Genomic DNA, 20,838 nt, shown 5'->3' with positions numbered 1-20,838 from the left:
GCTGTCTTAGAACATTTTAAAAACTATGTTTTAGACAAAAATATGTTTATACTGCTTTAAGGGCAAAGCTTAATTATATTCTCTTCAATGTAGGCAATGACTTTTAATCAAGTAATCCAGACTGGGCCAGATGAAGAAGGAAGTGATGATAAAGCAGTTACTGCTATGGGAATCCTGAATACCATCGACACGCTTCTTAGTGTAGTTGAAGATCATAAAGAAGTAAGAAAATAATCCAATGCTATAAAGTTTTAGGGAATTTCAAGCCATTCTTCATCAGTTGTTCTGTGCTTTTGGGGGGCCTCTGACGTATAGTCTTTGGTCATCTTCTCACATACCTTGATTTTTGCTATCTTTTAACTAGTAGTACCCTTTTCATAGTACCTTATAAATATTTTAGAAGGAACAGGAGGGAGGTATTTGTATCTTTGCCTCAAAGCTCTGAGTTTGGGGTTACCTTTCTCAGATCTAAAAGTATAGTGAAAAAAAAAAAAAAAAAACAAACAAACAAAAAAATAAAAGTATAGTGATTCCTAGGAAAACTTACTCTCGCTAGTTTTTCTTTTTAATAAAAAAATTTTTTAGTTAGGGTATAATCCGTATAACATATACCACCTTAACCATTTTTAGGTGTACACTGTATGTATTCCAAATGGATGTCCTGCTTCCTGCACTTTTTAACATTATGATGACTGTTAGGAATTTGGGATCCAATTGAGGATCATACTGATAATTAAAGGGGAATTTGTATATTCTATCTATCTTGTATGACTTGGGTGCACTGCTCACTGTTAGATAAATGGAGCTGACTTAAAAATTACTGGGAGTGGTAGGATTAATACCTTCTTTTAAATAATTTTTCAGTAAGCTATTGATTTGTATCTCTGTTAACTTCACTTACATTTGGCTGAATTATAAGATTTTAGTCTCTGCAGAATGATGTGGCTCCATTTTTCTAGGAAATTTTTTTTTCTTATAGTAAACTATACTTGTTATTCCTTGTTTGTCTGATTGTAATGGTATTGTATTAAGTTTCATTCCCAGATTGATTCACAATTTTGAAACATTCCATTTTGAAACAAAGGCTTAAAATAATTTGTTGACAATGTTGACTTTACATGTAAATGCATTGAATTATTATATTATTTAATAATTCACTCAGTGTGCTGCAATTCCATATGATTTTTTTCTTCTCTTTTAGATAACCCAGCAGCTTGAAGGAATCTGCTTGCAGGTCATTGGAACTGTTTTACAGCAGCATGTCTTAGGTAGGTACCTCTGATTGTTCTAAGAATATCCTACTATTTCATATGAGCAAGCATTGTCCTAATGACTTGGTACTCTCTTTTAGAATTCTATGAGGAGATCTTCTCTTTAGCACACAGTTTGACATGTCAACAAGTGTCTCCACAGATGTGGCAGTTACTACCTCTGGTATTTGAGGTTTTTCAGCAAGATGGTTTTGATTACTTTACAGGTAGGTGAAATCATCATAGAAATACTTAGGGTTCCCCCTGTTTGTATTCAGTTTTAGTATATCACTTGAACACAAAGTTTTGCATATTCTTAAATGCTTCCTTGTTTGGATAAGTTATCAGTAGTAATTAATGCTCCAAGATGACCCTAGCTTTGATTTCCATTATACATTTTGTTTTAGTTATCACTTGAGATTTTTTTCACTAAAACACATATTCTTAAGTTTCTGTTTCCTTTCAGTCTTCTTTGTATAATCTTTAACATAATCTTTATGTTTACTAAATATGAAGGAATATACTTTAATAATAGGCTCATTTTTACATTTAATTACAAATGAATAATTAAAAGTGAATGTTAGGGATAAAACATTCAGACTTGCTTCTTTTTCTTAGATTTTTCAGAAACACAGCATTTATGTTAGTAAAGATATTTAACTTACATTTTTTATTAATACAGATATGATGCCTCTGCTTCATAATTATGTAACAGTTGATACAGACACACTTCTATCTGATACCAAGTACCTTGAAATGATATACAGTATGTGCAAAAAGGTAGGTCACCCTAATACAAGAACATGTGAGGCTTATATTATAAAAAGTACAAAATTGTGAAGAGACATGATACTACATTATGGTAAATATCATATGAGTTTGACATAATAAGGGTTATTTAAAAGTTACCAACAAAATGGCTTTGATTCCTAGATCTCTCATTGATGACTTTGACAAGTATTTATGTCTACCTTCTGGTATTTAATTAGAGCTACGTTTCTTGATTTTAGTGCCTGGATCTTATCTTAGCTTGTTCCCTGCTAAGTTTTGAATCAAAAGAAGAAAAGGCCAGAAATGATCAACAATGTTTTATAAAGAACATTCTCAGACTCAAAGATACAGAAAAGAAACTAATGGTTACCAAAAGGGGAGGGAGGGTATAAATTAATGAGATTGGGATTAACAGATACGATCTACTGTATATAAAATTAATAAACAACAAGCTTCTGCTGATGTTCAAATAAATAATAAACCATAATGGAAAATAATATGAAAAAGAACATGTATATGTATTAATGACTTCGCTGGTGGCTCAGTTGGTAAAGAATCTGCCTGCAATGCAGGAAACCCAGGTTCAGTCCCTCGGTGGGGAAGATCTCCTGGAGAAGGAAATGGCAACCCACTCCAGTATTCTTGCCTGGAAAATCTCATGGACAGAGGAGCGTAACAGGCTACAGTTCATGGGGTCACGAAGAGTTGGACACAACTTAGCGACTAAACCATACTATGTGTAAGTGAATCAACTTTGCTCTACACCAGAAATGAATACAACATTGTAAATCAACTACTTCAATAAGGAAAAAAAAAGAAAGGAACTCCTTGGAGGCTGTGGGTTTGCAGTAGCTGTACAGTATTAGTAAATAGCAAGATTATAAAATCTGAAGGTTCATTTTTAAAAAGTCAAAAGTACTAGGCCATTTTTGGAAAATCATAAGATACATATACATGGTGAATGTTGCCTTTTTTTTTTTTCCTCTTAAGAAGTAGGAGATAAAATGATTGATTGGGGTCCTTTGATATCAGAGTCAGTGTAATTGGTAACATGAGTTTCTTACATTATTTGTTGAGAACTCTCAGTCTGTTATTTAAAACCAGACATTAAAAAATGATTTTCCTCCATGAAGTTTTTAGATGTGTTTGTCATCCTCATTCTTTCTGAACACTTAGTTGCAGAATACTCTAGTTATGTTATTATTTATTGCTAATTGTTTATGTTGATGTTCTAGGAACAGAGATAGCTATGCCATCTATACTCCAATTTTAAAACACTTATCCTTAACCCTTTGATTCCTCTAGTGCTAATGAGCATGTGAATTACATGCTTTTATTTCTTCTCTGGGGACAACTTCTGCCATCAGCAGACTGTCTTTTCATCCTGCTCATCTCACAATCCATTGCCAGTGTTTTTTTTTTTTTAGACACAGTGGTTGTCAACTTGTTACAGTCCAGAATGGCACAACAGGGGAGGGCCTTTGATTATTTGGACCAATGTTACAAACAACTCCAAATCCTTACAGTTCTTTAGACTGTAGTCTGTGCAATCACTCATATTTATTTATTAGACTCTCTTAAATACTTAAGCAGTTACAGACTGATTTAAAGGTTTTGAGACGCCTCCTTGCAGTTTATATTTTGTGTTGATCAGGTTCTTACAGGAGTTGCAGGAGAAGATGCAGAGTGTCATGCAGCAAAATTGCTAGAGGTCATCATTCTGCAGTGCAAAGGGCGTGGCATTGACCAGGTCAGTGAAGCCATTAATGATTCAGATTGCAGGATTCAGAGAAGGAATCTTTCCTTCCGCTTTTTGTTTTTGGGCATTTGTTATATATATATATTGTATGTTGTTTATTATGACACCAAGATAACATGTTAAAAATGTTTAAAATTTAACCAATATTTAATAGTGATCATATATTTAATATGTATGGAAATAAACAAAATGATTACCACAGTAAGGTTAGTCAGTAGGAATATTTTGAATCCATGATTGCTCTTGTGGTGGGGCTCTCATATCAGTGAAGACTGATTTTTCTCTAAAATTGGATTTCCCACTGAAATGCTTCAGCAATAAAAATTATTGGATCATTTAATGGAAAAGGGTTTAGTTGAGGAAACCAGAAAATTAATATGGTTAGGATAGTTAATGCCTGCTGTTACTGACAGTTTTGAAATGTTTTGTTCTTTCTCTATAGTGTATTCCCTTATTTGTGGAAGCAGCTTTAGAGAGGCTGACGAGAGAGGTGAAGACAAGTGAACTTCGAACAATGTGCCTGCAAGTTGCCATTGCAGCTTTGTATTACAATCCACACCTACTTCTCAATACCTTAGAAAATCTTCGCTTCCCTAATAATGTTGAACCAGTTACAAATCATTTTATTACACAATGGCTTAATGATGTTGATTGTTTCTTGGGGTAAGTGACATGTACTGGGTCTTTGTTTATATAACTTTGTGAGGAACTGTGCAAAATTTTTTTAAGGAAAAGAAGAAAATATTTATTTTATTTTTTTCAGGCTTCACGACAGAAAGATGTGTGTTCTGGGCCTGTGTGCTCTTATTGATATGGAACAAATACCACAAGTTTTAAATCAGGTTTCTGGACAGATTTTGCCAGCTTTTATTCTTTTATTTAATGGATTAAAAAGAGCTTATGCCTGCCATGCAGAACACGAGAATGACAGTGACGATGACGATGAAGCTGAAGATGATGATGAAACGGGTAAGGGATTTGCAGTGTAGGAAGCCAGTCTTATTACCTAGTTAGAAATATCACTGGACTTATTCCTTTAGCCCTTCTTCTAATGAAATGTGGGATCATAGCTAAATATTTACATGTTCATTCATTCATAGACTGTTACTAGATTCCCACTGGAGTGTAAGGTCCATGAGGGCAGAACTTTGAGCTGTATCTCCATTACATAAAGCAGTTCTAGGCAAAAATGGCACCCCACTCCAGTACTCTTGCCTGGAAACTCCCATGGATGGAGGAGCCTGGAAGGCTGCAGTCCATGGGGTCGTTAAGAGTCAGACACGACTGAGCGACTTCACTTTCACTTTTCACTTTCATGCACTGGAGAAGGAAATGGCAACCCACTCCAGTGTTTTTGCCTGGAGAATCCCAGAGACGGGGTAGTCTGGTGGGCTGCCGTCTGTGGGGGTCGAAGAGAGTCAGACATGACTGAAGCGATGCAGCAGCAGCAGGCAAAAATGATTTTTGGTGTGGGGTTTTTAGTGTTTGTGAGCATCTAATACATTTCACCTGTGAGATACTACAGACCACAAGAGTAAAAATAGATGTTGTTTAAGTTATTGTAATGGTTCCAAAATATGATAATTGCCATTTTTGTCTTTTATCATATATTATTTTAGCCAGCCTTTTAAAAAAAATCTCATAAAAGGTATTCCTGTGGAAATAACAAACTGTTGCTTTACTATTGGTATTTATTTGGTTTGGTAAATACCATAAGGTTCAGAGCATGCCAAGTGCTGGCTCTCATTCAGTCCATTTTCCAATTTTAGAATCTATATATAATATTAGAATACTGGAATCTAGATTATTAACAATTGTGGTAGTTTTCTTAGATTTCTTTGAGAATTTTTTTCTATTTATTGCTGAATGTGTATTTAAACACCAATTCCTGGAACTCTCCCTTGAATTATTCAGTTGTGATTTTCCAACAATGATCATTGTCAGTGAGTTAAAATGAGTAACAGAATATTTCAGTGTTAACAAGAGCACCTTTTTATGACTTGGCAGAGGAACTGGGCAGTGATGAAGATGATATTGATGAAGATGGACAAGAATATTTAGAGATTCTGGCTAAGCAGGCGGGTGAAGATGGAGATGAGGAAGATTGGGAAGAAGATGATGCTGAAGAAACTGCCCTGGAAGGCTATTCTACAATCATTGATGATGAAGATAACCCTGTTGATGAGTATCAGATATTTAAAGCTATATTTCAGAGTAAGTTTACTTGTTCTATGTAATTCAGATAGTTCCATATGACCCATTTTCCTGAATCAAACTGTTCTTCTTTATGTCTGCCCCCTAAAGAAGAGATTGGTGTATATCAAACCCAAACTAGAATACGATTTAGGATTGTTAGGCAAAGTAACCAAAGTTACTTCTCCTATTGCCTTAGACATTCAGAGTATTTTCCTCATCCTGTTATTTTACTTTTATTTAGACCATAATTTTGAAATAGGCACATCATAGGAAAATTGTATACTTCATTGTAGCCTCCCAGGTTTCCCCAGAAGTATCTACCCTTATGTTTCTTGTGTTTGTGTATTTTTCCGCCTGGCTAAACCTGTGCTTACCTATCTGAGAATTTGACCATTTTTTTTACATGTATAGTCTTGGGAATCTTTATTCTTTTCTCCTGCTTCACAATGCGTGGCTATAGACTGCTAGGTGCCACTTTTTGTTTTTGATAATCATTTACTTGGATTTCAACAAAATACAACATCAGTATTCTTTAACCTAGCTTAAGAAATTTAAATTGACACTATATTTGAACCTCCTTTCCTTCCAGTTAACTACTTTCCTAGTTTATCATCCCTATACATTATGAATTTTGATGTAGAATAAATTCTCTGATAAGCAAAGCATTAATCTTCCAAGCCCATGACAAAGCAGTTTTGATGCAAGCTTGCGGAAATGCAAGTAATTGTTTTGGTGCTATGTGGCAGGCTGTTAAAATTGATTGAAGTGCCAAGAACTGACTGGCTTTTGTCCTTGACTGTGTATTTTGTATACTTAAACACATGTTAATTCCTAAATGATGGTTTATAATAGAAGGCTCATGCACAGTAAAGGCAATAAAGTAGAATATCATGAGGAAATGAGTTTTCATTCTTGGGAATTACTCTGTAAAAATTTTTTATTTTGTGGAAAGCCTTTATAGAGAACATTTCTCTCACTCACTCACCATCCACACAAACCCCTTTCTGTAGCTAATTGAAACACAGACATATATAGTTAGACTTGTTACCATTATATATCAACTTATCTAGTGCGTGTTTTCATTAAACAGTGAGATTTTTAACACCTGGTCTTGTGATATGCTGGGAAATTTTGTTATTCCTTCTTACGGGTTGTATTTGACCATTATTTAGACTATAATATAAAAATATGTGAGTACTGCAGAGTACCTTTCTATGGAAAGACTACATATATTTAAGAAAGATTTTTGAATAAGAAATGCAGAAAAAAATAATTTACTTTGTACCATTCATCTCTTTTTTAAGGTTTCTGGGTTTTGTTTTTTAATGTAGGAGTTTGAGAATTATATCTAGAATGTGGGAATGTGTCCATTTTTAAGTTGTTTTAACTCTGAATCTTCTAAGGAGTTTGAGTTAACTTTATTTCTAGTTTCCCTACTTTGTTACTTGTTAGATAACAACTGATTTAGGCTCTATTTACTAACGGTGAGGATTTTGAGCATGATTAGATTTTTGAGGCATAATGCTAAACCATAGCTTTTTCCCCTGTATGTTTTTCTCACAAACAATTTAAAATACTGTAGGTAATTATTGGGAAAATATAAACGAGATCAGAATTTCAGTACTGGAGGTAGAGTAGAGGGAATAGAATAGTAGAGAACTACCAGGACTCTTACCGCTCTTTTTTACCTTGTTTTCTTTTTGATAGCTATACAAAATCGTAATCCTGTGTGGTATCAGGCTCTGACTCATGGTCTTAATGAAGAACAAAGAAAACAGTTACAAGATATAGCGACTCTAGCTGATCAAAGAAGAGCAGCCCATGGTATGTTACTTGACCCTCTTTAATGCAATTAATAACTTTGATACAGCTTTAAAATTTAAATTTGGTGATTTAAATTATGTAAAAGCTACAGTTGTTGGAAGTGATAAGAAATTCACTCCAATCTGTAGGAATGAGATGAATTTTGGTTTTGGCCACAATTTCTTAATTTTAAGTGTAGTTGAAGACTATAATAAGGTTGCTAAACCTCATGAGGCTGGTTTGATAGTGGAAAATTCTGAAAACTGCCGTTTCTTAAAAGTATATTAAAGACATACATCATTTCTTTTCATCAGTAAACGTTTCATGCTTAACGATATATAAATGCTTTTCAATACAGGATATTTTAGGTAATACACATTCTAACAGTTTTGTAGGTCTTAATAACTGTGAGTAAGACTAGTTTTATATTCAGCGAGGGTCCTCCTTATAAAAAAGGAAGTATTTATACCTCCTTTCTAAAGTATTTATATTTGAATTTGCTTGCAGTAAATTCATTAGCTGTTACTACCTTTGGATTTGGATCTGTTGATTCACTGTTTGACTCAAAATAGGGTATTTAAAGATTTTTCTTTTTAAACAATGGGAAGTAAAAATTGCCTAAGAAGTCTACAGCATACAGGAGAGTTCATCTTCTCTACATATTACACACTTCTCTTCTTTACATATGGAGGGAGAACAGAGACCAAAGTTTGGAACTTCCTGGCTAATATTGGTGGTTTAGCTGTTGTTAATGTCTGTTGGTTCCTTCTGTTCTCCAAAGTAGTAAGCTGATCGAATGCTCTACCAAACGTTTACTTTTTGTTTTTCTAGAATCCAAAATGATTGAGAAACATGGAGGATACAAATTCAGTGCTCCAGTCGTGCCAAGTTCTTTCAATTTTGGAGGCCCGGCACCAGGGATGAATTGAGTTACCACTTTCCTTCCTGCAGTGTGATTGTAGTGAAGAGCTTGTGTTCCTCCTAGTAGCGGTTCCAGAACTGGTTCATGTTATCTACTCTAAACTAATTGATCAATAGATGGACAAAGAAACCCCAGAAGGTGGGACTTGATCATGCAACTTGGCACTGAAAATGAAACTAGAGGGATTTTGGCCGGGGAGGGAGGTAACTTGGGGGGTAGGGAGTATTTTCTTTATTTTTTGAAGAAAGTAAGGATTTGACTGAAAGTTCAAGTGACACTGTGGAAATCTGCAACAGGAGGGGATGTCATGAAGGCAGCTTTTCTTTTTCTGAGGAAAAAAATAGGCATGGGCTACAGGACTATTTAAAATGTCTCATTTACAGTATAAGCTCAAAGGTAGATGTAATTTTTACACCTATGAGTATTTGTCCAATTTCTGTCTCTCCTTCACCATTGGGTATCTATTCTTTATATGTAAATAAGATAAGGTAATGGATAGCCTTATTCAATCTTCATCATTTTCATTCATCAAAGATTGTTCCTATGTAGATTATTGGACATTTATTGTAGCACTACATAACTGATTAAAAAAAAATCTGTAAATGAATTAGCACTTTCATATTGAAACAAGCCTGCTAGCCTATGTATAAAATAGCAAAATGTTTGCTGTTTATAAAAAGATGGGATGTAATGGGGTGGGGGGCAGGGGTAATTTCAAGTTATTAATTTAAAAATGAATTAGCAATTTTGTACCTGGTGACTTTGTGGTGCACTCACCTCTGATAGTGACTTGAATTCGGTATGTTAAAAGGGGTTAGTGATATTTCATTGCTGCTAAAAATGGCAACTCCCTCTGTGTCCTGTTTTTTTCTTAAAGCTCTCAGTGTACAAGTGGATATTTGGGTACAAGACCTTACTGTAACAAAGAGGAAAGGTGATATTTGAAGCATGTAAATTGGATATAAAGTTCTACTCTTAAAGAGTTGATCAAAGAGTATGACTAAACATCTATATATGCAATCTATTAAAAGAACTTAATTCGGCTCTTATGTCTTGATTTGATTGCAGTTTTTTTCTAATTATAATTTTTTTCCTCATTGATCTATTTTTATCCTATAACTAGAAAGAATAGGAAATGCACACTTTTAAAATTGACATTAACACCTGCCCACCTCCCTTTCCCATCTCCTCTGCCCCTCTTGTTGATGCTGGTATCTGATAGGCTGAAGGCACAGGGTTCCCTCCAAAAACCACTGTTGATACCACTGCAAAAACAAGCCAGCAACAAGACAACATGGAGAGGTTGGCTTGCTTCCCTCTCTTCTAACTGCATGTTCAAAAATAAGCTTTTATTGATCTTGAACATCTGTCAGATGAGTCATACGTTGGGTTATTTTTTTATATACATGTATACACACAATATTTCAAATTGAAAGCAACATCTCAATGGATTCAAAACTATTGAGTGCTGTTGTCTATAACAGACTAGAAAATTTGTAAATGTAAAAATGAAACAAATGCACATATTATTTAAAATGCATAATGAAAACCCATTGGTGTTGTGTTTTTCTTGTATGCCAGTAATTAAGCCACTACTGTTGGCATTGTTTGGTTTTCTATTTTAACACTGAAGGAGTGAAAGTATTTCCTATATTTATGAATTTACTATGAAAATCTTGGCAAAAAAAGAAAAAAATGTTTATCTGAAATGTGTGGGTGAAAATTGTTAATCAAGTGTGTTTCTACTTTTTCGCCCCAAGTTGAACACCATCTGTAAACCCTAGGTTGCTTCAGGGGATTTCATTATTACATAAAAGTCATAAAATTAAAATGGGGTAGTTGTATATATGCAACATTATGTACAGAGGGGAAGTGCTGAATAGTATTAAACATTTTTGTCTTCCTTTACCTTTTATCTCCTACCTAATATCTAGTCTACTTTTTTAAATTTCAAATTTCACTGCTCTTTGAATTGATAATTTCAATTTTCACATTGTTACTGGAAACCATATTAATAAAGGTTTTAGTTATTTCCATGCACAGTATGAAAATTCTCGGTTGCTGAGATTTTGTTTCAAGAAAATGTATTGGCATGTCTTTGAGATCAAGTTTTATTGTCTCCTCTGTCATACAATCCAAACTAATCTACATTTATGAATTTTTGACTGAAATGAAAGACCTTAAAATTAAACTATATTTAATATTAAATATTGTTCAAATGGTAGTTTCTAATGCATCAAATATACCTCGATTATTTTCAGTATTTCCTTAAATATAACATCAAATTAGAGTTTCTTATAGATTATGAATCTTGATAATGTATCAGTGTTTTTAAATAAGGTTATAGGACTTTTAGATAACTTTTTGAGAGTAGTATTTATAAACTTGTAATTAGTTGCATGTGGATTTTATTTATTTCTTTAACATACAGCATTTCCCACAGTTTCACTAATCTATAACTTATTTTTTAATTTATACAAGTTAATTCTGATTTTGTTTGGGTTTCAGTATGTCTTTTTTAATGGCTGACATTAGCATAAAATCTTCACTTTTTTGTAAACCTAAGCCATCCATTTTTATAAAAGCTATTCGTTTATCAGTATTAAATAAAAGATGTTAATCTATTTCTCTGCAGGTAACAGAATGGTGATTACTAATCTACATGCCTTACCAGGATAATGACTGCTATGTTCACCTCTTGAAGAGACCAGAGTGTAGAGCAGGGGTGGCCATACCACAGCGCTGTGGCTATGTTCAGTTCCAGATATAGTCCCTGAAGCAAGCATTTAGAAAAAGTTATTAGGGATTATATTAATATACACCATGTCTTTGGGAGGATTTAGCACAATGGCTTAAGCATAGTAGGCATTCCATAAGTGCTTGTGAAATAAATGACCTAAACTTACATTAAAACATTGGTTATAAAAATGTCAGTTCTGTTCTATGTAATTTTAAGTTTTGGTGAATGTTGATCCCTTCTGAAGTTGAGGTTTTACCGTTGATGAGGTTGGCCACCCTTGCAGTAATAGCATTTTACTTCGGTGCCTGTGGTTTTTACAAACGGAAACTAGATATAATAGAAATCCAGAATTTTGTTACTATGAGAGGAATATCTTTTAAGTAACTTTTTGAGAGGTAATTCCCCCTTTAGTTTTTTTTTAGAGCACGGGTGATAGGTAGAAATTTGTCAGTTATATTTGGTATCTGAATCCTATATTTAAGTGCTTCCTGCTGCTGCTGCTGCTAAGTCGCTTCAGTTGTGTCCGACTCTGTGCTTCCTACCAGAGTCTTTTTTAAAATTTCCTTTTAACATCCTTTTAATAAACTCAAAAAGGAATTTCCTCAATCTGAAAGAAAGGCTCAAACTAATGGACTTAATAATGAGAGTAAAAACCCTTCCCCCTAAGATCAAAAATGCTCCTGTTGCCCCTTCTGTTTAGCGTTGTACATAGGGTTTTGTTTATTGTTGTTCCATTGCTACTGTGTCCGACTCTGGCCCCATGATCTGCAGAACGCTAGGCTCCTCTCTGTCCTCCACTCTCTCCCCGAGTTGGCTCAAATTCATGTCTGTTGAGTCAGTGATGCTATCTAACTATTTCGTCCTCTCCTTTGCCTTCAATCTTTCAATAAGGGTTTAGCCAGGGCAGTTAGGGAGGAAGAAATAAGACATCCAGTGGGAAAGGAAGAAGTAAAATGTATTCTCAGATGACTGATGTCACAGAAAACCCCGAAGAATCCACACACAAAGAGCTAATGACTTCAAGTTTGCAAGGCATAAGATTAATATACAAATACACAGTTGTATTTCTATACAGCAGCAGTGAAATTAAGAAAATTACATTTACAGTGTTGTTTAGTCACTAAATTATGTTCGGCTCTTGCCACCCCATGGACTGTAACCCGTCAGGCTCCTCAGTCGATAGGATTTCCCAGGCAAGCATACTGCAGTGCAGTGGGCTGTCATTTCCTTCTCCAGGGGATCTTCCCAACACAGGGATTGAAGTCTGCTGCTTGGTTGGCAGGTTCTTTACCACTGAGCCATCACCTAGTAAGAATAGGTAACCTTTTTTTTCTTTTTTTGCTGTAACTTCTGGCTTCTGGGATTTTAGTTCCCCAATCAGGGATTGAACACATGCCCTTGGCAGTTAAAGCACAGAGTCCTAACCACTGACCACCAGGGAATTCCCAAGGATAGATACCTTCTACTGACCAAAGGAATAGAATTGAGAGTCTAGAAATAAACATTTAAGTTTATTGTCAATTGATTTTCAACAGGGGCTTCCTAGGGGCTTCCCTCATAGCTCAGTTGGTAAAGAATCTGTCTGCAATGCAGGAGACCCCAGTTCTATTCTTGGGAATATCTGATGGAGAAGGGATAGGCTACCCACTCCACTATTCTTGGGCTTCCCTTGTGACTTAGCCAGTAAAGAATCCACCTCCAATTTGATCCTTGGGTTGGGAAGATCTGCTGGAGAGGAGAAAGGCTACCCACTCCAGTATTCTGGCCTGGAGAATTTTCATGGGGTCACAAAGAGTCGGATACGACTGAGCAACTTTCATATTCCTAGGTGGCACTAGTGGTAAAGTATCCACCTGCCAATGCAGGAGACATAGGAGACTCAGGTTCTATCTCTGGTTTGAGAAGATCCCCTGGAGGAGGGAGTGGCAACCCACTCCAGTATTCTTGCTGGGGAATACCATGGACAGAGGTGCCTGGTGCGCTATATAATCCATAGGATCACAAACAACTGGACATGACTGAAGTCACTTAGCACATACTTATGCACAATTTTCAACAAGGGTCCCAAAACCAATGTAGGAAAGAATCTTAAAAATGGCTCTGAGACAGCTGGGCATATTCTTAGGAAAAAATACAGGTGTAACTCGTGGTGACTGAACTAGTTAAGTTTCTTGGATATAACACCAAAGACCAAGAAACAAAAACATGATTTAGATTTCATCAAAACGTTGGTTCAAAGGTTACTTTTGAAAAGTGAAAAGACTCCACAGGATGGGAAAAAATATCTGCTAATCTTGAGTATATGCAGAACTTAACAAGAAAACCCCAATGTAAGAATGGTAAAGAATCCAATTAGACCTTTCTCCAAAGAAATAAATGGCCAGTTATCTTAGGAAATGCTTAACATCTCTAGTCATTCAGTTCAGTTCACTCAGTTTTGTCCAACTTTTGCGACCCCATGCACAGCAGCACACCAGGTTTCCCTGTCCATCACCAACTCCTGGAGCCTGCTCAAGCTCATGTCCGTTGAGTTGGTTGATGCCTTCCATCTCATCCTCTATCGTCCCCTTCTCCTGCCTTCAATCTTTGCCAGGATCAGGGTCTTTTCCAATGAGTCAGTTCTTTGCATCAGGTGCCCAAAGTATTGGAGTTTCAGCTTCAGCATCAGTCCTTCCAATGAATATTCAGGACTTAGGATGGACTGGTTGGATCTCCATGCAATCCAAGGGACCCTCAAGAGTCTTTTCCAACACCACAGTTGAAAAGCATCAATTCTTCAGCCTCAGCTTTATAGTCCAACTCTCACATCCATACGTGACTACTGGAAAAACCATAGCTTTGACTAGACGAACCTTTGTCAGCAAAGTGATGTCTTTGCTTTTTAATATGCTAGTCATTAGGGAAATGCAGATCAGAATTCATGATGCAGTATTCCTTATCTACTATCCTGTTTAATCAAGAAGGTACACAATCACAAGTATTGGTGAGGAAGAAGAGAAATTGTACCCCTGTACAGTGTTGGTACAATATAAAATACTTATCTGTTGTATAAAAGTTTGACAGTTCCTTAAAAGGTTGAAAAGTGTCACCTAAAAATTCCACTCATACACATATATATATGTATACGCACACACATATATATATATATAATTTGAGAGAATTGAAGCCTATCCACACAAGAACTTGGTGCACAGTTGTTCATACTAGCATTATTATAGCCAAGAGCAGGAAACAATCCAAATAGCCACTGGTGAGTGGATAAACAAAATGTGAAATATCCATGCAATCAGATTTTTGACAGTAAAAAGGAATGATGTGCAATTACACACTACAGAGTGGATGAGCCCTGAAAACAATTCAGACACAAGTCCATATATATGAAATGTCAGGAATGAGCAGATCCGTAGATTAGTAGTCACTGGGACAGGGGTGGGGAGGGATGACGGAATGGAGTGAGTGTGATGGGCGTAGGTTTTCTGTTGGCATGATTAAAGTGTTTCCCATTGGGTACTGGTGATGGTTGAACAGCCTGGTGAATAAAAACTACTGAAGTGCATGTATACTTTAAAATGGTGAGTTTTCTGATATACGAGTATCTCAATTTTCAGTTTTCAGTTTCAAGTTTGTTTAAAGTTCTCTAAAAAGTAATACTCAATGTTTATTCATTAAGTAAGAGCTGCTGCTGCTACTAAGTCACTTCAGTCGTGTCCGACTCTGTGCAACCCCATAGACTGCAGCCCACCAGGCTCCCCCATCCCTGAGATTCTCTAGGCAAGAACACTGGAGTGGGTTGCCATTTCCTTCTCCAATGCGTGAAAGTGAAAAGTGAAAGTGAAGTCGCTCAGTTGTGTCCAACTCTTAGCGACCCCATGGACTGCAGCCTTCCAGGCTCCTCTGTCCATGGGACTTTCCAGGCAAGAGTACTGGAGTGGGTTGCCATTGCCTTCTTCGAAGTAAGAGCTAGCTATCCCCGTACATAGGGAAAACTGTCTTAGAGATTGTATTCTGCCAATATTTAGTTATTTGAGCTAACTGCTCTTTTTTTTTTTTAATCACATCACCCCATCAAACAGCCCTAGCTGGCACTGAACTTTGGCAGGGTGGATAGCAGGAGGAAGAATTCTTAAAAAAAATTTTTTTCCTGTAAATGCTGCATCTTTGTTATATATTTCAGTGTAATACAGCATTAGAAATTTAACATTGAGCCATCTTTTTTTCCGCCTCCTCCCAAAATTACAGCACCTAGTGCTTTTCTATAAAATGGTATCAATCTTACTGTTTATTTGGAGACAAACGCTTCACTTGAAAAAAAAAAAAAAAAAACCCTCACCTTGACTTGAGTATGTCTTTTCAGAAAAATAAAAATCATTTTAAAAACAATGGTTTCATTTATAGACTATTCTTTACTGCTGAAGTACTACCTACTGACTATGTATATTAGTGAAACTTGATTTTCCTTTTGTCTAGAATGTTATATTTTAGATTTAAGCAAATGTAATTAGAAGCCAAAAATGACTGCTAGAATCTTACGGAGGAAACCAATTTCAAAGGAACACCTGGAATCTTCAAGGGCTTTAATTGATAAAATTTTGTAAATAAGAGTTTATTTTCTCTTAGCTTGCCATTAAAATCAAACACATTAACCACAACTAATAACCTTGGAGCTCAGTTATCAGGTGCTATTTTCAAAGATGTAACGAATGAATGGGCTTCTCTGGTGGCTCAACAGTAATGAATCCGCCAGCCAACACAGGAGGTGCAGGTTCCATCGCTGGGTAGGGAAGATCCCCTGGAGAAGGTAATGGCCAACCACTCCAGGAATCTTGCCTGGGAAATCCCACTACAGAGGAGCCTGGCAGAAGAGAGTCCTGAGGTGGCAAGAGTTGGACACGATTTAGCGACTCATTCAACAACGAATGAATGAATGAATTGGGTTAACAAGTGGTCCATGAGTAGAGCTGGTAAAATGGCAAACTGCACATACTGGAGTTACTATCAATAACTTGAAATGATGGGAGTCCTGCAATTAGCCACTAACAAAACATTACCAGTATTATCAGCACTATGCTTAAGTCAGCATACATACTGAGAACTATATCTGAGATTGGAAAGGAATGTTTTAAGTAACATATACTTCTAAAAGTATATTCTAATAAAGCTCTGATTAATGTTTTCAGTGTAGAAGCCGAGTGAGATTAACTGAGTTTATACTGCAGAGCAAGGATTCTGGGTCCATGAGCCCTATGAAACTGTGATGCCTTTAGTATATTTTTCATAGCTTTCATCTGAATCTCAAAGGAGTTTTCAAAGTGCTTAGAAACCACCGGTGTTGAGCATTAAAGTGAGACTTAGAGAGGTAACATCAAGCATTTGAAAAGTACCTCTGATGGGCACTGTGCTACCTTTTTCTACATTCTCATATATCTTCCCAATCAACACTTGTGAAGTTTGTTTTTTATTTATTTGCTCTGGGTCTTAGTTGTAACATGTGGGATCTAGTTCCCTGATCAGAGATCGAACCCAGGCCTCCTGCATTGGGAGCACAGTCTTAACTACTGGACCACCAGGAAAGTCCCTGAAGTAAGTTTTTATTTTACAAATGGGGCAAGAGTTTCTAAGACAAGTGACACATCTAACAGCCACAGCTTCCAATGAAGAGCAAATGACTAGCTTGTTTTTAAAATCTTTAGCATTTTAAGAAAAAAGACAAAATTCTTCAGTGTTTGAAAATGAAAGTCGTTCAGTTGTGTTGGACTCTGCCACCCCATGGTCTATACAGTCCTTGGAATTTTCCAGGCCAGAATACCGGAGAATACCAGAAAACTGGTAGCCATTCCCTTCTCCAGGGGATCTTTCCAACCCAGGGATGAAACCCAGGTCTCCCGCATTGCAAGCAGATTCTCCACCAGCTGAGCCACCAGAGAAGCCCTCAGTGTAAGAATTGTAGATTTTTTTCAGTGTTTTAAAAATTGTACAAATTTAGAGGGAAAATGTATTAATAAACCTATTCCAGAAATAATTTGGTAACTCAAAGTCACCTTCTCCTAGACATAGTTACTTTTAAGAGTTGAATGCATTAATTTTTTTTGCCGAACCACCAGACTTGTGGGATCTTTGTTTCCTCACCTAGCCCTCAGCAATGAAAGCACGGAGTCCTAACCACTGGACTGCCAGGGCATTCCTTCCACGTTTCTTCTACACATAGAATACTTTAGTAGTTATATCGGTGTGCAAACATGCCCAAATCAACCAATTCTTCAGAAAATTCTGAGTTAAATGTTTTTAAAAACTAATAGTTTTTGAAGGCGGCTAGAACCAGACCACCTGACTCTTGAGAAACCTATATGCAGGTCAGGAAGCAACAGTTAGAACTGGACATGGAACAACAGACTGGTTCCAAATAGGAAAAGGAGTACGTCAAGGCTGCATATTGTCACCCTGCTTATCTAACTTACATGCAGAGTACATCATGAGAAATGCTGGGCTGGAAGAAGCACAAGCTGGAATCAAGATTGCCGGGAGAAATATCAATAACCTCAGATATGCAGATGATATCACCCTTATGGCAGAAAGTGAAGAACTAAAAAGTCTCGATGAAAGTGAAAGAGGAGAGTGAAAAAGTTGGCTTAAAGCTCAACACTCAGAAAACTAAGATCATGGCATCCGGTCCCATCACTTTCTGGGACATAGATGGGGAAACAGTGAAACAGTGTCAGACTTTTATTTTTGGGGGCTCCAAGGTCACTGCAGATGGTGACTGCAGCCATGAAATTAAAAGACGCTTACTCCTTGGAAGGAAAGTTACGATCAACCTAGATAGCATATTCAAAAGCAGAGACATTACTTTGCCAACAAAGGTTCGTCTACTCAAGGCTATGGTTTTTCCTGTGGTCATGTATGGATGTGAGAGTTGGACTGTGAAGAAAGCTGAGCGCCGAAGGATTGATGCTTTTGAACTGTGGTGTTGGAGAAGACTCTTGAGAGTCCCTTGGACTGCAAGGAGATCCAACCAGTCCATTCTAAAGGAGATTAGTCCTGGGTGTTCATTGGAAGGACTGATGGTAAAGCTGAAACTCCAATACTTTGGCCACCTCATGCAAAGAGTTGACTCATTGGGAAAAGACCCTGATGCTGGGAGGGATTGGGGGCAGAAGGGGACGGCAGAGAATGAGATGGCTGGATGGCATCACTGAATCGATGGACATGAGTTTGGGTAAACTCCAGGAGTTGGTGATGGACAGGGAGGCCTGGCGTGCTGCGATTCATGGGGTCGCAGAGAGTCAGATATGACTAAGAACTGAGAATTAAGTTAGCCTGTTTAGAAAACTGGTGAAAAAGTTCAGCTTTGTGGAAAAGCCTGGACTAACAATGATTGGCAGTTAAATGTTTTCAAGCCATTAATTTGTTAAGATGTAATATGAGGAATAGGAGGTGATTCAGGGAAAATCTGGATTATGGATGGCCCTAAATATTACGACATTCGAACTCCGATCTGTAGTCAGTGGTAAACACTGTAACACAAAGTTCTATTATCTGTGACAATATCATTAGTGTATCTTTGTGAATTAAGGTAGAATTATAGCATCCTATTCACCATTATCATTAAATGTTTACAACCACTTAGTAGGTCCCAAGGATAGAAAGATGTCCTGTAACCAAGATCCACAATTACAGGGTGATTTTTAACTTCCTTTTTGAGATTCTGTATTACAATGTTTTAACAAACACACTAAAGGTTAGTGACTTAGTAATAAATGACTAAATTCCATAAAAATATTTTGATTCTTTTAATAATATTTCTGATGACAAAATATAGATATAGCATCTGGAAGGTACAGAAGTCTAAATTGGAACACTTGTTTGTCATCTGAACCCTCTGCTCTGTGAAAAAAGGAGTCTACCCATCGGGAACAAGACTGGAATGAGCCAATTCCTCCAGTTTCAAGCAACTTAATCCAATCATATGTGTCCCATTTTTTATTCTTATAAGAGAATAAAAGATAGTAACTACTTTAAACTTCTAAAGATCATGTACTCAAAGGACACTCAAAAGTCTCTTCCTTCCAATGGCGTTTGGGCACCAATTAGGCACCTATACCTTCGTTAGGGTCTGTCTGCCCCTCACTCCCTACCAAAAACAAGGTAACGCTAAAGTCTCAAACTAGACTCAAGTGTAAATAAAAACACTGTAATGATCCTGAGGACAGTCCATAATCACCTGAAAGACACTAAATCAAACATTATCCAGCTTTCTCCAATTTTTGTAGCATTACACAAATCTCCAATCTACACTTGGAACGCCAGATTTAAAAAATCTTGAGTCTACACACTTTATCTCATCTTTATTCAGCTTCGTTGCCAAAACACATGAATACATACTGAATACTCCTCAAATGAGACTTGTATTTCCAATAGCTTAAAAAAGTTTGGGTTAAGAGCTACGAGAAACATTACCTAAACTTGACAACTAACTTGCATCCAATCTTAATAGGTACAGGGAGACCCACTCAATCAATGCTTTCCCCACCCTTTTTGACTTTAATTCGCGGCACACACAAGAGGGAAAGTAAAAAAGAAGTTAGCGACACCATTAGAGACGACTTCAAAATTTGAACTTATGCAACACGAAAACGCAAAGCATCCGCAATGTCTCCCAGCAGAGTCCAAGACCACCGCCTCGTTGTCGAGTTTCGCCTGAGCTTCCGCTGAGGCAGGAGGTTCATCCTCCTACCAATGATGACACCCCGGCGACTGGAAAAGCAAAGACAGTCTTGGCAGCCAGTGACAAGGATACGGCAGCTCTCAAAAACCAGAACCTCCATCCAAGATCAAAGGCCTTAGCTGGCACCAAGAGCCCCCAGGGAACTGTGAGCCGTCGCATCCCGTCTCACCCCACCCTACCGACGGGGCAACACTCAGCAATTGCTAGGCAAAGCGCAACCGATCTCCAGAACGCGCTCCAGCAAGCCCACCGGGAGAGCCAAGGCCACCTCCAAGCCCCTGTGGGGAAAATGGCGCCTGTGAACTCTTCTCCCTCCCGGCTAGTCACAAGGACCAGCCTCCCTCCCTCGCTACAAAATGGCGCCTCCTGCTGGGGCCCCAGAATAGGTATAATTCACTTGTCAGAAAGGCGTTGTCGCGCTGGGATGAGCGGTTCTGTCAACCAGTCAGAAGCAGGAACTTTGGTTCCGCACTTTGGGTAAGCCACTCAGTCGCTGGCTGTAAGGCCAGGCGAGGCTGACGTCAGGTAAGGGGGCGTGGATAAGGCCGTCTTCTTTCGCGTCGCCTTAATTTGAGCCAATGGCAGGCAGGAAGCGTCTAGTGAGTGACGTAATGACAGCCCAATGGAGGCTGGGGGCGGGCCTCAGAGCTACTATGCGGGTTGCGGGGCCTGGGG

At 37.3% G+C, this 20,838-nt stretch overlaps 1 protein-coding gene across 1 annotated transcript in view; it reads left to right on the top strand.

The window, feature by feature from the left end:
* The window catches only part of IPO7 (importin 7), a 43,578-nt gene extending 34,205 nt beyond the window's left edge, over positions 1-9,373 (top strand). Inside the window, exons 16-25 of the mRNA NM_001192356.1 lie at positions 94-222; positions 1,202-1,268; positions 1,352-1,477; positions 1,933-2,030; positions 3,676-3,771; positions 4,223-4,443; positions 4,544-4,749; positions 5,788-5,994; positions 7,684-7,800; positions 8,611-9,373. Coding sequence (NP_001179285.1) covers positions 94-222; positions 1,202-1,268; positions 1,352-1,477; positions 1,933-2,030; positions 3,676-3,771; positions 4,223-4,443; positions 4,544-4,749; positions 5,788-5,994; positions 7,684-7,800; positions 8,611-8,708 — 1,365 coding nt within the window. The 3' untranslated portion in view covers positions 8,709-9,373. The remainder of the gene's footprint in view (positions 1-93; positions 223-1,201; positions 1,269-1,351; positions 1,478-1,932; positions 2,031-3,675; positions 3,772-4,222; positions 4,444-4,543; positions 4,750-5,787; positions 5,995-7,683; positions 7,801-8,610) is intronic.
* Positions 9,374-20,838: the final 11,465 nt, after the last annotated feature.

The sequence above is a fragment of the Bos taurus genome, chromosome 15 (genome assembly GCF_002263795.3).
Source record: "Bos taurus isolate L1 Dominette 01449 registration number 42190680 breed Hereford chromosome 15, ARS-UCD2.0, whole genome shotgun sequence".
Classification (NCBI taxonomy): Eukaryota; Metazoa; Chordata; class Mammalia; order Artiodactyla; family Bovidae; genus Bos; species Bos taurus.
This window is presented reverse-complemented; position numbering and strand designations above follow the sequence as displayed.